The 15,171-nt window shown below is 39.3% G+C and overlaps 1 protein-coding gene across 2 annotated transcripts in view; it reads right to left on the bottom strand.

Moving 5' to 3' along the window:
* Positions 1 to 15,171, bottom strand: part of LOC113546645 (septin-7-like) — a 37,405-nt gene that overhangs the window by 2,923 nt on the left and 19,311 nt on the right. For both annotated transcript variants that reach the window (XM_026946602.3, XM_053235222.1), the window contains exons 4-12: positions 13,145 to 13,245; positions 12,810 to 12,944; positions 10,871 to 10,988; positions 10,669 to 10,761; positions 8,317 to 8,413; positions 3,397 to 3,448; positions 2,417 to 2,542; positions 1,768 to 1,903; positions 340 to 485 (exon numbers count right to left, since the gene is read on the bottom strand). In XM_026946602.3, the coding sequence (XP_026802403.2) occupies positions 340 to 485; positions 1,768 to 1,903; positions 2,417 to 2,542; positions 3,397 to 3,448; positions 8,317 to 8,413; positions 10,669 to 10,761; positions 10,871 to 10,988; positions 12,810 to 12,944; positions 13,145 to 13,245 (1,004 nt within the window). The remainder of the gene's footprint in view (positions 1 to 339; positions 486 to 1,767; positions 1,904 to 2,416; positions 2,543 to 3,396; positions 3,449 to 8,316; positions 8,414 to 10,668; positions 10,762 to 10,870; positions 10,989 to 12,809; positions 12,945 to 13,144; positions 13,246 to 15,171) is intronic.

Here is a 15,171-nt window from a genome sequence, read left to right as displayed (position 1 = left end):
TGTGTGTGTGTGTGTGCGTGCGTGCAGGAGTACATGACTGGAGTACATAACAGATTTTAGCCTTTAAGTGGATGACTGTCTGGTCCTCAAGGAGAAAAGTGTGTTTGGGTTGTGTGCTGGAACTTGGAGGTGTGTATGATGGTGTGTGTGTGTGTGTGTGTGTGTGTGTGATGAATAATGTGGATGTTTATGATGACAGATAGTTCAAAATTGGGAACACAATCTAGGGCAGATTAACTTCGCAACTGTGCGTGTGTGTGTGTGTGTGTGTGTGTGTGTCTATCTGTGTGTGTGTGTATGTTTGTGTGTGTGTGTGTCTGTGTGTGTGTGTGTGTGTACTTGGAGGCGTCGAGTTTCTGCTGCTCCAGCAGGCGTTGCTGTGCCTCCCAGTTTGCCTTCTCCTCCTCATACTGCCTCCTCTTCTCCTCCAGCTCCTTATACTGCACCTCCAGGTTCCTCTTCATCTGCTCATGTCTTCTCTCCAGCTGCGCACACACACACACACACACACACACACACACACACAGTTATACATACACGTATCCACCAAAAAAAAAAAAAAAAAAACACATTTACATTAGTGTTCAAATGCATTTCAGTAATGACGACTCTTATTATTTTCCCCTGATACACAGGGCTGGCCATTACGACCAAAATATCATCGTACACATCATGAAACTTTAAAATATTTGTATGACACACAATATCGAACATGATATACACATAATTTAGTTAAAAACTGCCAGCAAGCCAGATGTGCTGCATTAATAATTAAACACTGTTAAACTGAATTCAATGCTCCTTTTATTTAATGTCTACCAAAGTAGTAGACATTAAAAGGAGGGAAAAAAATCTTGAAAAAATTCTAATTTTAAAGATTAAGTGGAAAAAAAAAAAAATAGAGAATCCTTTACATCTAATCAGCTGCTTCCAGTCAGTCCCACTTAGTTTGTAGTTATTTCAAAAACGTCCTAAAAACATATGCTAAAAATCAGAAAAGTGTATCGTGGCATTTTATCACGATAATTTATGACAATATCGATATTTTATCATCATATCGCCCAGCCCTACTGCTACAGATAAAGAAAACACTAGCACGAGAGTGACATCATTTGTGTTCGTATCACATAAACCACAGAAGATGATTGCGTGGTTCACAGTTTAACAATAATCATTATTGTTGCAATTGTTTTTTTTCCCTTCTCACTGATTTTTAGCTTGATTTTAAATTTTTTTCTGCTACATGAGATCTAAGTCACTTTCAAACAGGAAACAGGATTTTATTTATTTTTTTAATTTAAGCCTCAAATACACAGTTAGGCCAAATCCCAAATGCATTTATATTCCGTATATAATCACATTATTTATTCAGAAACCTTTTTCTGCATCAATCAAGGGTCATTTAGACATAAAGTTTAGAAAATAAGTGTTTTTTGACAGATTTACGTTACTCGACTTAAACAATATGGATTTTTTTTCTTTGTATATATTACAAACTATAGAGAGTATTTGAATAGTGCAGTTTCTTCTGAAACCCTGAGTACACATCGATTACACTCACACACCGTGCTATAACACACACCTTACTGTCATGATGACACTAACACACGTCACAATAACAGATTCTTCTTACAATATTTACACTGTATTATTTACACAAGGGGTGGGACGATAAACCTGTGTGACAGTACTGCATAATAAATCTAAAGAGTCATATGGTTTGCTAACAGCTAAAAGAAACACACACACACACACACACACACACACCTCAGCCTCAGAGTCCTTCAGTTTCTGTTTCTTCTCTTTGACCTTCATCTCAAACACCTGCTCCATTTCACCTTCCATCTTCTTCATCTTCATCACATGCTCCCTTCGTTCCTCCTCCATCTGAGCCAGCGGACTCCTGAAACACACACACACACACACACACACACACCCCTTTAGCAACTGTTAGGATTCATTAGCAGCGACATTTGCATTTATTCTAGCAATGTATCGCTCATAAATGAGTCGACTCTTTGAGACAATTCTTAATTTGAGAGCCGACTCATATTCATATATGTTTTTTTTAACAATGCTGTTACTCTGGCTGTGTAAATGAATTAAAATGCAGTAAGACAGGGAGCACTGCTGTACTGTCACTTAGACATTTAACTGTGACTGACCAGGATGCAGCAGTTGCTGAAGATGAATAACTGAATGAATGAATGAATGAATATGCAGCTTCCTTAAGAGAAAAGCTATGAAACGATCTGGCAGCCAGATATTACAATATTACAGTAAAGTCAGTATTGCTGAATTGCTGATACACAGACACACCCTGTCCTCTACAGACAGATACTGAGCCGGAGGTTTGTGTACAACTGGGCTGGGATGTGTTTTAAGAGCATCAGGGACATGGTGGTGTAGGTCGTACTTGGTCAGTTGGCCTTTGCTCTTGCTGGCGTCCACTCCGTTGCAGGTGACGGCGGCCAGCTTCTTGCTGCGGTAGTTCTCGTAGTGCACGTTGTTAGTCACGTCCTTCAGGTCCTGCATGTGGGTCCTGAGAAGGAAGAAAAGACTGGCCTTTCAGTACATTCATGCAATTCTCCTAAGAGCTTGAGTATTCTGCATACCTCAGGTGTGTTTTGCAGCTACCTGTCAGGTTGATAGATGACTGCTGTACACACATTACTCTATTTTTGTTGTGATTGTATTATAGTTATTATATTGCAGTTTAACCAAGAAAGTGGGGAAGTGAGAGAAAGGTGGGGAGTAAAAATACAGTAAACGGTAAAGAACATACGGGACATTTTCAATACAGTCCTTACATAAATACTGGAGCTTGTCTAATGTTCCACGTAGAAACCGTGAAATTGTTCCAAAACATTTTTACTGCGTTTTTTTTTCCTTTTTTGTCAGGATTTATTCTCTTTTGCCTGAAACTGAACGTGTTGTTTTTTTGGCCAAAAATTTTTGGTGGCCAAAATTTTGGTGCATTCCTAATTAGTGTTAGCCAAGTTTAATGTTTAAGTTGAACACACATTGATTTTATTTCAAATTAACAAACTCTAAACATTCTCTAATTACAGTGAGGGAAAGTGAGGACGCCACGTCAGTGCATTTTCCAAGCAGTAAAATTGAGTTGAGACAAGAATACCGGCCAAAAGATTCCTAATGTGAGATGAAGAACATCTCATCCGCTGTTTTTATTGGGGGAGAAAAAAGACGCCTGCTCTTTTGGCATATTTTTGAGTACTCTCATATTAAAATGTGGAGTTCCTATGCAAAATGTGTGAAGGTTGGAAAAAGAAGCTGCGTCTAGACCTGTGTCTGACTTCCTTAAGCATCTTTATTTCTGTCTCTGTAGAGGAAGTGTGGTGTGTGTGTGTGTGTGTGTGTGTGTGTGTGTCTCACCTGATAAGCATGTTTCGTAGGACAGTAAAGTCACAGTGCTCGCCGTTCTCCACTAAAACAGCAACAGAAACACACACTGGAGTTAGTTTAGCATCACCAAAAGACCTAAAATGCACAACTTTACATCGCTCACACTTTAAAAAGATGATGTTTGACCTGTATAGATTCTTCTTGCCCATACATCTCCATGGCTTCAAAACTGATCTTTAAGCACAATAGTGGATCACATTGAATTGCATCGAAACAGCTCTAAATTGTAACATGTTATATTATTGGCTAAATTTGATCTATTATTCATCGTATTGTTTATCTTGTATCAAGCTGTGCATTGTATGGGCTGGGAAAGAGAGATACACACACTTTATGTTTTCAGTTTTCATGGTACACAATTTGCTAAGACATAAAGGACAATGTGAGTATAAGATTTCTACAAGATGGAGCTGGAAGTTTTTAGGATATAAACTGAATGGAACCAGTGATGATATGGGACACAAAGTAAATGGGAGATTATAAATTAAACTGTTTAATAGACAGAGATATTTTGTCCAACACAAACCAGGCATTTCCACTATGAAAGCAAACACTTCAACATTTCAAATATTAGACAGTGAAAAGGGATGATTAGCCTTGACAACAGACAACACGTGAGATAAACAGAGACAGAAGTCATCCTGTAGAAATGGTTAGCAAGTAAACAAACTGACGAACCGACAAACCCAGATATTTACAGATTAAACATTTAAGCAGCTGTGCACAGAAAGACAAGGTCACATGGTTATACGAGCAAACACGCAGACCGACGGCTCGTTAGCACCTTTAATGGAAAAACAAACCACATAAATGAAAGACCTGGTGATTTCAGTTATTAGTTGTGGAAAAGACTGGAGACACTGTTTCCTTCATGAAGCTGTGGGTTTGAGCCATGAATCATGTTTCCATCCATTTTGCAAAAAAAAATAAATAAATAAAATGCCAGTGGCTGTGTCTTTCCATGAAATAATATTAAATTGAATATTCTAGAGAAGAGCAACAAGGGGATGTCATCAAAAGAATGGATCCGTGTTAAATTCACAACGATAAAGTCAGCTGCAGAGGAGTGTGTATCGAGCAGTCAGAGCAGTGTGATTAAAGCTATCTCCTTTCCTACATAAGCAGGTTTTAGTGTTTGAATTAGTAAGTTTAACTTCTTGGTGTGGTTTGTTTGGGCAGATGTTAATACCCAAGTCACATTTGAGTGTGGAACAAAAGAACCGGTCTGAGAGCGCTTGTGAGAGGTAGAGAGGTCTTGTTCTACTTCCAAGTTCAACTATAGTGCAGTTTAATCTGGATTTGACCCTAATGCAGGAAGTAACTGAAGAATAAAAGACTTTTCCAAACAGGATTCCAGGCTTGTCCCTTGTCACAAGCCCTTCAGCGAATATCTCTGGCCTGCGATGTGAAACCGAATCAAACTCATAGAAAACAAACTGAACGTTTCAGATTTTACGCTGGACTGAGAACTAATCCTGCATTCCACTTAACTCAAAAGTGGAAACTTGAAATTACGTAATTTTCGACCTCCATGCCTTGGAGCAGTAAAGTGGGGAAAGAAAACCATAGATGCGTCCATGTTCATTTTGTTAGCAACAATCTAGCGAGCTAACTGATGTGTTGATGTATATTTACCTCCTCAAATCTGAGAACTGTATGACTAGTGTTATAGATTTAACAAGGGAATATGTCTGTGTGTTGATTGATCCAAAAGCAAACACTAGTATATACAGTATAACTTATTTAAAAGTAAATTAGTGCTACTTCGTTTACTTGATGCTGTGAGCAGCCATGTTCATATGATGTCACATGCTGAACTTGGGGTCGAGGAGACCACCCTGAGTTTCTGAGAAGGAACATTTTCTTTGTTTTTTTCTAGTCGGAGTTCGGAAAGTCTGAGTTTTAGTCTGAGTTTTAGTCTGAGTTTTAGTCGAACACAGCATAATAGGTAATACAGCAACCTTTTAGATTCAATTTCACAGAGTTAGGTAGGCATTATGTAGGTGTTTGAGCACAATCAAATTTTGCTGGTTTGGAAAATATACTGCGTAGAATGTGCTGAAGTCTATAGTGTCATCACTCGATCACTTGGGATCATTAAAAAATTCCAGTTGAGATGAAAAATAACGGAAAATTATGAAAATCTATTTCTTCTCCTTGACTATACGCCAGCACAGAGACTTCAGCCACATTTTTTTAATGTTACTTCCATGCATTATTTTATATTTAACTAATAAAAAAAACAGGTGAATGGAAACCCCATTATGGATATGTACTGTACAGCTGTTAACACTTTATAATGATAATCTTATTTAACATGCTCCAGAGTCTACGTGGAACGAGCAATGTCTTACCCATGAAGAGGAACCGACGCCCCAGGTGTCAATCATCCACTACACCCACCTACCTGTGTCCGAGCCTCTGGAGGGGCGGGGTTTTGGAGCTCAAAGTCTGTCCTGCGGCAAAACCTGCGACCCTGATTGGCTACTAAGTCTAAGAATGACGGGTGGGAGGTGGGGTTACATGGCATGGCGATGACAAGCAGAGGAAAAAACAGCCTGACTGATGGAGGAGGGTCAGGGGAGGGGTCAAAGAGCCATGGGGGATTATGGGATTTGTATTTCTACTAAGAGGGGTCACAGGGAAAACATATACAATTTAACCCATCTGTTCTGTTCGGGTAAAATAAAATGACCCACAAGTAAAACGATACTAAAAATCTATTTTTGCAACATAAATCAATGAACAGAACATAAGGATTAAACTGTAAGCCACAGAGGCCTATTTTTGTGCAGGCGCAAGTGTAACTTAGAAGTGTAGCTAATTTTATTGGGACCGGTTTTCAACTAATTGCTGCTTTTATGATCAGAAATCAGTGCTGATGTGGGTTGAGCCGCACAGTGGGAAGTGTGACATTTGAAATTGGCGAACACAGTGGTACACTACTTTAAGCCAAAAATAAACAAAAATGCAATAATTTTACTACATATTAGGGCCCTCTTAGTATAGATGCAATAATAAAACCAGTATTTTCCTAACAAGCATAGTCGGTTTTGTGGAAGTATGTTATATAGGTCACCTCATTTCAACAGAAGTAGGCTACAAGTAGGCTAAATAAAACTGACAACTAGCACAAGTATCGCTACTAAAGATGAACCAGACAGTTGTTGCAAGGTATAAGGAGAAATAAGCAAGGGAACATTATATATTTAATAGAATCAATAAAAAATGTAATACCACATATGTTTCATTTCAGTTCATTTGACTGACATCTTTACACTCTCATGTCCAGATGAAGTAGAATACAATCAAGGCTTAGAGCTGAGAGAGCGAGGACTTTACGGCTTAACTGTGGATCTCTGGCATTCTGGGGATTTGAACTCATTTTTCCAGCCAGTAACACAGAACATTTATCACTGAGCTTCAACGGCTTAATTATGTATGGAACAAAAAGCCTGTCTCTATAAATTACTGCATGGTTCTTCTGACATAATGCTATAATTAAGCCTGGGATCAGTTATGGCTCTCTGTGCTTTAGGAGATTATGACAGAACATCAGTATTTTTTAAATGATTAGCTGTTATTCAGAAACAAGTAGCTGAATTTAGGTTTCAATCCTCAGTGAGAGGTTTATCCTGGTCAGAGGTTGCAGTAGATCCGGAGCCTATCCCGGGAACGCTGGGTGTGAGGTGGGAGTACAGCCTGGGTGGGATGCCAGTACATCGTAGGGCACCATGGACACAGACATTCACAAACAGTGGGCAATTTAAAATAGCCAATCCAACATGTTTTTGGGAGGTGGAAGGAAACCAGAGAACCCTGAGGAACCCTACATTGGACACAAGGAAGAACTCCACACAGATAGTAACACGAGCTCAAGAACCAGGGACCACCATACGTCTTTACATCTTAACCTTTTTTAACAGACCTAATTACTGTGATACTGTATATAGTGGAAATGTTCAGAATAGTAATATTTTCATCACATCGCCCACCCTGTTAAACATTACTGTAAGTGTTACTGCATATTGTGACCCCACATGTAAATGGATCCTTATAAGAGAAAAAAAAATGAGGGTTGGAATCAAATGATGGGAAGCATGCACTTCTGGGATAAAGGTTTTCTTTGTGAAAACATGGGAAATAATTAGGAACCTATAAACATGAGTTAGAGAGCGATGTTGCTCTGTTTCTACCAGCCAGTGTTTATAGGTTTCTCCACGATGCTTGGTAGAGCACGACCTTAAACCATGAGTACAGTCAGAGCAACATAAAAGAGTGAACGAGAAGGCAGGGGGGGGCTTAGGGGACGTAGGAGAGGGGAAGTAGCATAAACATGAGAAATGATGTTTACCAAAAATGCCCTCTGTCAGTCATGGAAAAGAACAGACAGAAAGAAAAAAGAGAAAAAAGAAAGAACGAGACGTGAACGACCGAGGAAAGGAAGAAAGGAAAAAAAAAAAGAAACACTCACCACCACATTCAAGTACGATTCAAACACACACACACACAAAAAAAAATATCTTTGGTAAAACAGGGAATTTGTAGAGAAAGAAAGTAAACATGGAAAAATAAAAATACAACAATCAACATGACACCAAAGTCATTTGTGGTGTGTGATGCAACAGGGGTGACAGGGACTGTTCATTAGATATAACTGAACTACAATACCCAGTGTGCACTTGTGCCTCCTTTCCCAGAGGTCTTCTCTTGGGAAACTGATTGAGGAGGAATGGAGATCATATTTTGAGACTTGTATAACTGCGCTTACACTAGTGCTCCATTCATTAGCACTACTGCACCCCCATTCTGTAAAAGTGGTACAGTCCTGATAACATTCATATAGGTCATTCATAACATTCATACGGGACATGATGGGGTGGAACGTACCTTCTGCCACACCCCAGGGGTACTGACGCCCTCTGACCTTCCTGCCGTTCACTTCGACCACCACGTTGCTGCCCACTACGGCCAGAGGCATCCGCTCCTACCGCACACACACACACACACACACACACACATACATGACTGATGAGAAGAGACAGAGCCAGTGGCACGTAGAACAAACTTACTGATCTCAAAATCAACCAAATATCAATGAACACGTTATCATCAGTATTGATTGCTCTAGAAGCTGTTGGAGGAATCAGTCATTACAGAATAAAACAAATATCACCAATACATCCACTGTAGCTATCAGACTGAGTGATTATAACGATGAATAACCTAAACAACAAATTCCTAAATGGATATTTCATTATACACTATATAAATATATTATATATTATATCCCATGACCACAAAAATACTCATTTCTGAATCTCATTGGCTGGCGAATGTTCATTATCATTATTTTATCATGATGTATGATCGTGGCTTGCTGACACAAGGAGGGGTCCTAGACTAAAATAACAATTAAAAAAATTAAAATCTATAAATAAGCCTCCATTTTGACACTCCATTGTTACTGGGACTTATACTGGGCCTCATATTTTACATATGGCATGTGCATATTTATACAAAATGGGAACAATACTGTACAAAAATAACACATTATATACAGTCAGGTCCCTAAGTATTTGGACAATGACACAATTTTCACAATTTTTCTTCTGTACACCACCAATGGATTTGAAATGAAGCAATCGAGATTGAAGTGTGATGATTGAAGTGAAGACTTTCAGCTTTAATTCAAGGGGTTTAACAAAAATATTGTATTAACCGTTTAGGAATTACAGTCATTTTTTTACATATGTTTTTCCAAATGTATTTTGTATGTAACAGTATACTGATCTGTGAAAATCTAAAACAGTACAGCACTGCACTGACTGTACTGCATCTGGATCTTATACTGTGTACTGTATGTTATTTATGATCGTGCTTGTAGTATACATTATACAGTTTATATATATATATATATATATATATATATATATATATATATATATATATATATATATATATATATATATACACATAGAGTTCTGTGCAAAAGTCTTAGGCACATGCAAAGAAATGCTGTAAAGCGAAGATGCCTTTAAAAATAATTAAATTAATGTTTCTACATTAAAGAAAATACCATAAAAAGCAGTAAACAGTAATAAATGAAACAAAGTCAATATTTGGTGAGACGACCCTTTGCTTAAAAAAAAAAACAGTATCTGAGGTGCAGTGTGTGCAGTTTTATAAGGAAATGAGCTGGAAGTGTTACTGAGCATCTTGCAGAAGCAGCCACAGTTCTTCTGGAGACTTTGACTGTCGACTCGCTTCTTATTTCTGCAGCGAAACCCAGCAGCCTTCATTCTGTTTTTATCTGAAAAGTGTCTCTTATGGAATCTGCTGCTTTCTTTACTGACATACAAACATTTTTCTGTAACATTTCATTTTGTGCCTGAAAACTAATGTTTGGAATCTAAAATGTTTTTGTACTGAATCAATAATGTAAAATTATAAAATAAAACTCTACAACAAAATTTGTAAGAAAAAAAAATAGGGTGCCTAAGACTTTTGCACAATACTGTACATTATATTTAGTTTATTAGTTTAATATAATACATTATATTATATACAGTACTGTATATTTTATATATACATATATATATATATATATATATATATATATATATATATAATTTTGATGAGTCATAAACTATTATCATTTCATTTCATTTTCCGTATGTGATATAATCCTATTACTGTGCAATCATATACAACATTCAGATGCAGTACAATCAAATATACTCACAAATAACTTTCCGATATGAATTTGATGGGAATGTATGTAGTTAAATTATGTATTGTTATATTATCTAACATTACGTTTTATATGTATCCCTTGTTTTGTTGGGTGAATTGTAGGGTGAATGTCACCAGGAGCTTCATGTTCCCCGCACAGCACTGGAGACAAAGAGCGACTCTGAAGTACCCAGTGAAAGCTACAAAAAACTCTACGGCCCCGTTCACACCTGGCATTAACATGCGTCCTGGGGGATCAGGACACTTCTTTCACAAGTGTACGGCGCTAAGAACAGGTGAGAACGGGATCAAATGCGTCTGACGTGAAGACTGACGTGATAAATATGCGTGACAGCCCAGTTTATGACTCAACATTATGTGGAAATATTTTATATAACTGTATTTTATATACATATATATAATATGCATTTGACCATACAGTATGTGGGTGTATTTTGTATGACTAATACACTGATATTCGTGTATATGGCGTGATCTTCTCTCTACCTTTATCTTGCGGATGAGTTTGCTGTCCTCGTCCTCCTCTGTGTCGGGAAACTCATAAATCTTAATTTTGTGTTCTTGAATCTCCTTCATAATCTAGAAGAGAGTTAAAAATAGACATGTTTAGAGGACAAAACAGGGAGAAAGCATAATCAGTAAGGAACACACAATATGCACAGACACACACACACACACACACACACACCTGTTTCTTGAATTGCTGGCACTCCTCCGGTGTGAGAGTGTCGGCCTTCGCGATAAGCGGGATGACGTTGACTTTGTCGTGTAGACGCTTCATGAACTCGATATCCAGAGGCTTTAAACTGAACAGACATTTTAACAGATATTAAAATGAAGTTTTACCAGTGATCAATTTGGTATTAAAATACGATTCTCTGTGTATTAGGGATAGATTCAGTCCAATACATTATAAACAATGTATTTTGTATACATTCAGTAATTAAATACAGAACATATGAACTCTATTAGCTATGGATTTAATAACAGAAACATATTAAAAACTCATAACTGTTGATACGCTAGAAAACAAGAAAGGTGACGTATACACACACACACACACAGGCACACACACACACGCGTGCGCCCACACACTGTTTCTTTAGCCTTTCTTCCATACGTAATCACCTCACAGAGTTAAACGCCTGGCTCACATCGCTGTGTTTTTCTCACTACAGACAAAGACCCTGTTCTTCTGCATGGACTGTGTCTGTGTGTGTGTGTGTGTGTGTATGTGTGTGTGCTCGAGTGTGTGAGACACAGGGCAAGTGAGGGGCAGTTTATTCATTTCGGGAATGTCAAGCATCACAGAGTTTATAGGACATGGAAGTAAATGTGGTGCACGAGGTCACAGCAAAACTAGCCTTTGTGGGAAAATTGTACAGCTGTTTGGTCAACATTTTCCATAATACTTTGAGGAAAAAGTGTTTTTTTTTTTCTGTGGAATGCGCTAAATAGATTCATATGGCCATGTGGCTGAGACGTATTAGCTCTCCTATAGTGTTTAAAAATTATGTTCAAATAGCTAAAACACAGAGAGCGAGCGAGAAAGAGTTTTGTACAACTGTAACATTCACTCTGGCTTTGACCCAAATGGCTCCCCATGCACGCACACACACACACACACACACACACACACACACACACACACCTGTCTGACCTTTTTCATTTTCCATGAATTGTCTGTCATTGTACAGTTTTGATCTACTAGCGTGTTTATCTAATTTCTGATTGTCTTTGCCCTACATATACACATATATTTAAACACAAATATATACATACACACAGTAGGCTATCACATGCAGAGAATTTAAAGTTATTAGCTGTTCATTTATTTCATTCTAACTAAATACGGGAGTGTGGAATGCTGGAGCAGGGAATACTGTTTCTTTTGAATACTGTTTTCCTTTTTTTTTTTAATGAACCAAAATGAAAAATAAATTGTTTCTAATCCCTGGTATATAGTGAAGTAATCCTATACTGCACATCCTGGATCCTTAATAGTAAATATTCATATCAATGTTCAAAAGTCTTAAAGAACCTACATTAAGTGGAGGAGCATTACAGGAAAAGACATGAGGTTGCTAAATATTTATATATTATAATAACACTGACTGATACACAGTGACTAATATGCTGAAAAGGTAAAATTTAAAGTCGTCAAAGCTTCGTGTCATATCCATAACTCTAAAATTAAAGTGGGAATCTGGAAGAGACCAACTATAAGGGATTTTGAGGAAAGGTGTGTCTGATTATTTAAAGAAACAAAGAGAGATAAAGATAGAAGAAGAGAAAGATGAGGCGTTCGAGGGAACATGATCACATCTCATCTTCTACAGAGCATGCTCAGTGAGGAGACCATTAGCTAATCTTTTTAGGTCATGGTGCAAAGCAACTGCATCACTGTCTCTCTATCTCTCTCTCTCACACACACACACACTCTCTCTCTCGCTCAGTCCACCTCACATCACCTCATTTCCCCCGATCCATCACCAAAACCATGTTACTTCACTTCCACTTGTCCCAAACACAAAAAAGTGTTCCAGATCGATGCTCTGCTGCTTCCTCTGTTACTCTGTCTTGCAGGACACTAATAAACGTCCATGCTTTGTGGCTGCAGTACCCACCCATGACCAGAGGGGGCGATGAAGTACAGACAGCAGTGCACTCGGTTATCTGGCATTTGTCTTCGGTTGACGCGTGATTCGGCATTCAGGAAGTCCTCACACTTACTGTCGATGTAGTTGATCACTGGCTGCCAACTGATGGATAGAGAGAGAGAAGTGAAGGAAGAGAACGAGTGCCACACAGAGAACGGAGCAGAAATTAGGACATAAAATGCCCAGTGACATTTTTACAGCACTCCATGTGACTCGGTTTAGAGCCTGTGTTAAAAATACATATCCCAAATGTTCAAAAAGTTCACAGTGCCCCATTTCTTGGGAAACATGAGGAGACTCACCAGTTGCTGTTGTCCACAGCATCACCGAACCCTGGCGTGTCCACTATGGTGAGTGTGAGCTGCACTCCCCCCTCCTTAATCAGCACTTTGGACTGCTCCACCTGAGGAACCAATCAGATCAAGAAGACAGAAGCTCTTACTGCATGGCTATTAACACCAACATCACTATAAAACATCATTACAATAAAGTTTTTCTGTTCCAAGGAAGGAGGTGTGGTCTGTGCGCTTGTCAGTTTCACTTAAGGAGGAGTGGCCTCTGTGCCTGTCACTCACAGAGAAGGAGGCAGGGCCTCTTTGCTTGTCAGTTACAGTAAAATAGGCGTGGCCTCTGTGTGATGTGGCTTCTGTATCAGTTAGTGTAAAGGAGGCGTGGCCCCTGTACTTGTCAGTCTCACTAAAGGAGGTGTGGCCTCTGTACTTGTCAGTCACTGTTGTCTGTTAGGCACAGTGAAAGAGACATGGTCTCACTGAGAACCACATTCTCTGTGGTTGTGGCCTCTGCTTATCTTTCTCAATAAAGGACTTGTGGCCTCTGTGCCTGTCATTTACAGAGAAGGAGGTTTTGCCTCTGTGCTTGTTGGTCTCACTAAAGGAGGTGTGGCTTCTGTACATCTCAGTCACAGTGAGAAAGGTGTGGCTACTACCTCTGTGTTTGTCAGTCACCATAAAGGAGGTGTGGCCTCTGTGTCTGTTAGTCCCAGTGTAAGAAGTAAAGGCTCGGCTCCTGTCAGTCGCTGTGAAGAAGGCGTGGCCCCCTTCAATCAAAGTAAAAGAGGTGTGGCCACTGTGAGATGTGACTTCTGTGTCTGTCAGGTCCGACGTAGGAGGAATGGTCTGTGTGCTCGTCAGTTAAAGTGAAGAAGGCGTGGTCTCTGTGCTTGTCAGTTAAAGTGAAGAAGGCGTGGTCTCTGTGCTCGTCAGTTAAAGTGAAGAAGGCGTGGTCTCTGTGCTCGTCAGTTAAAGTGAAGAAGGCGTGGTCTCCGTGCTCGTCAGTTAAAGTGAAGAAGGCGTGGTCTTTGTGCTCGTCAGTTACAGTGAAGAAGGCGTGGTCTCTGTGCTCGTCAGTTACAGTGAAGAAGGCGTGGTCTCTGTGCTTGTCAGTTAACGTGAAGAAGGCGTGGTCTCTGTGCTTGTCAGTTAACGTGAAGAAGGCGTGGTCTCTGTGCTTGTCAGTTACAGTGAAGAAGGCGTGATCTCTGTGCTTCTCAGTTACAGTGAAGAAGGCGTGGTCTCTGTGCTCGTCAGTCACAGTAAAATAGGGTGTGGCCTCTGTGAGACGTGAATTCTCTGCCTGTCAGACCTACCCAAGGAGGTGTGGCCTCTATGCCTATCAATTACGTAAAGTGCAGGAGACAGTAAAGGAGGCGTGGCCTGTGTGCTTGTCAGTTTCACTAAAGGGGGTGTGGCCTCACATTCCTTATAGCGAACATCATCAAGTCTGAACTGCTTCCTGAATCACACCATGTTGCACTTACTGTATTGAGTCAGTGGCTGCTTTAAACATATTTTAAATACATGACATCATTGATCATGTATTGAGATTCACATTATATCACCTCGGATGCACACGCCTACTACTGTGCGGAATGAAAAGCAGACGATAAACATAATCTGATGCCTCATTTCCCAGTTATGCTTCTTTATTCCGTCTATAAAGGACAGGTTTAGTGTTTTCCTGCTCCAACACACCTGCTTAATTCAGGTGAGTCTCTAACAGCTTGAACCGTGTGTGTGTGTGTGTGTGTTGGATTTGTTAAATCAGTTGTGTTAGAGATAAACAAAAGTGTGCAGTGCAGAAAAACTAAAGAACAAACAATGAAGAACCATTGTATTAGAGCATCATGGGAGCATGTGTGGTGTGAAAAGTGTGAAGATCGTTGGTCACTATAGTTACAATGATTAGCAAAAAGAGCTCCAGAGGTCAAATAGCACTTCTGAAAACCGCAGACCTTCTGTGTGTGTGTGTGTGTGTGTGTACTGCTGGTAACCTGCAGCAGTGAGGTGAGATGTCTATCTCTTGTTCCTCA

The sequence above is a fragment of the Pangasianodon hypophthalmus genome, chromosome 7 (genome assembly GCF_027358585.1).
Source record: "Pangasianodon hypophthalmus isolate fPanHyp1 chromosome 7, fPanHyp1.pri, whole genome shotgun sequence".
NCBI lineage: Eukaryota > Metazoa > Chordata > Actinopteri > Siluriformes > Pangasiidae > Pangasianodon > Pangasianodon hypophthalmus.
This window is presented reverse-complemented; position numbering and strand designations above follow the sequence as displayed.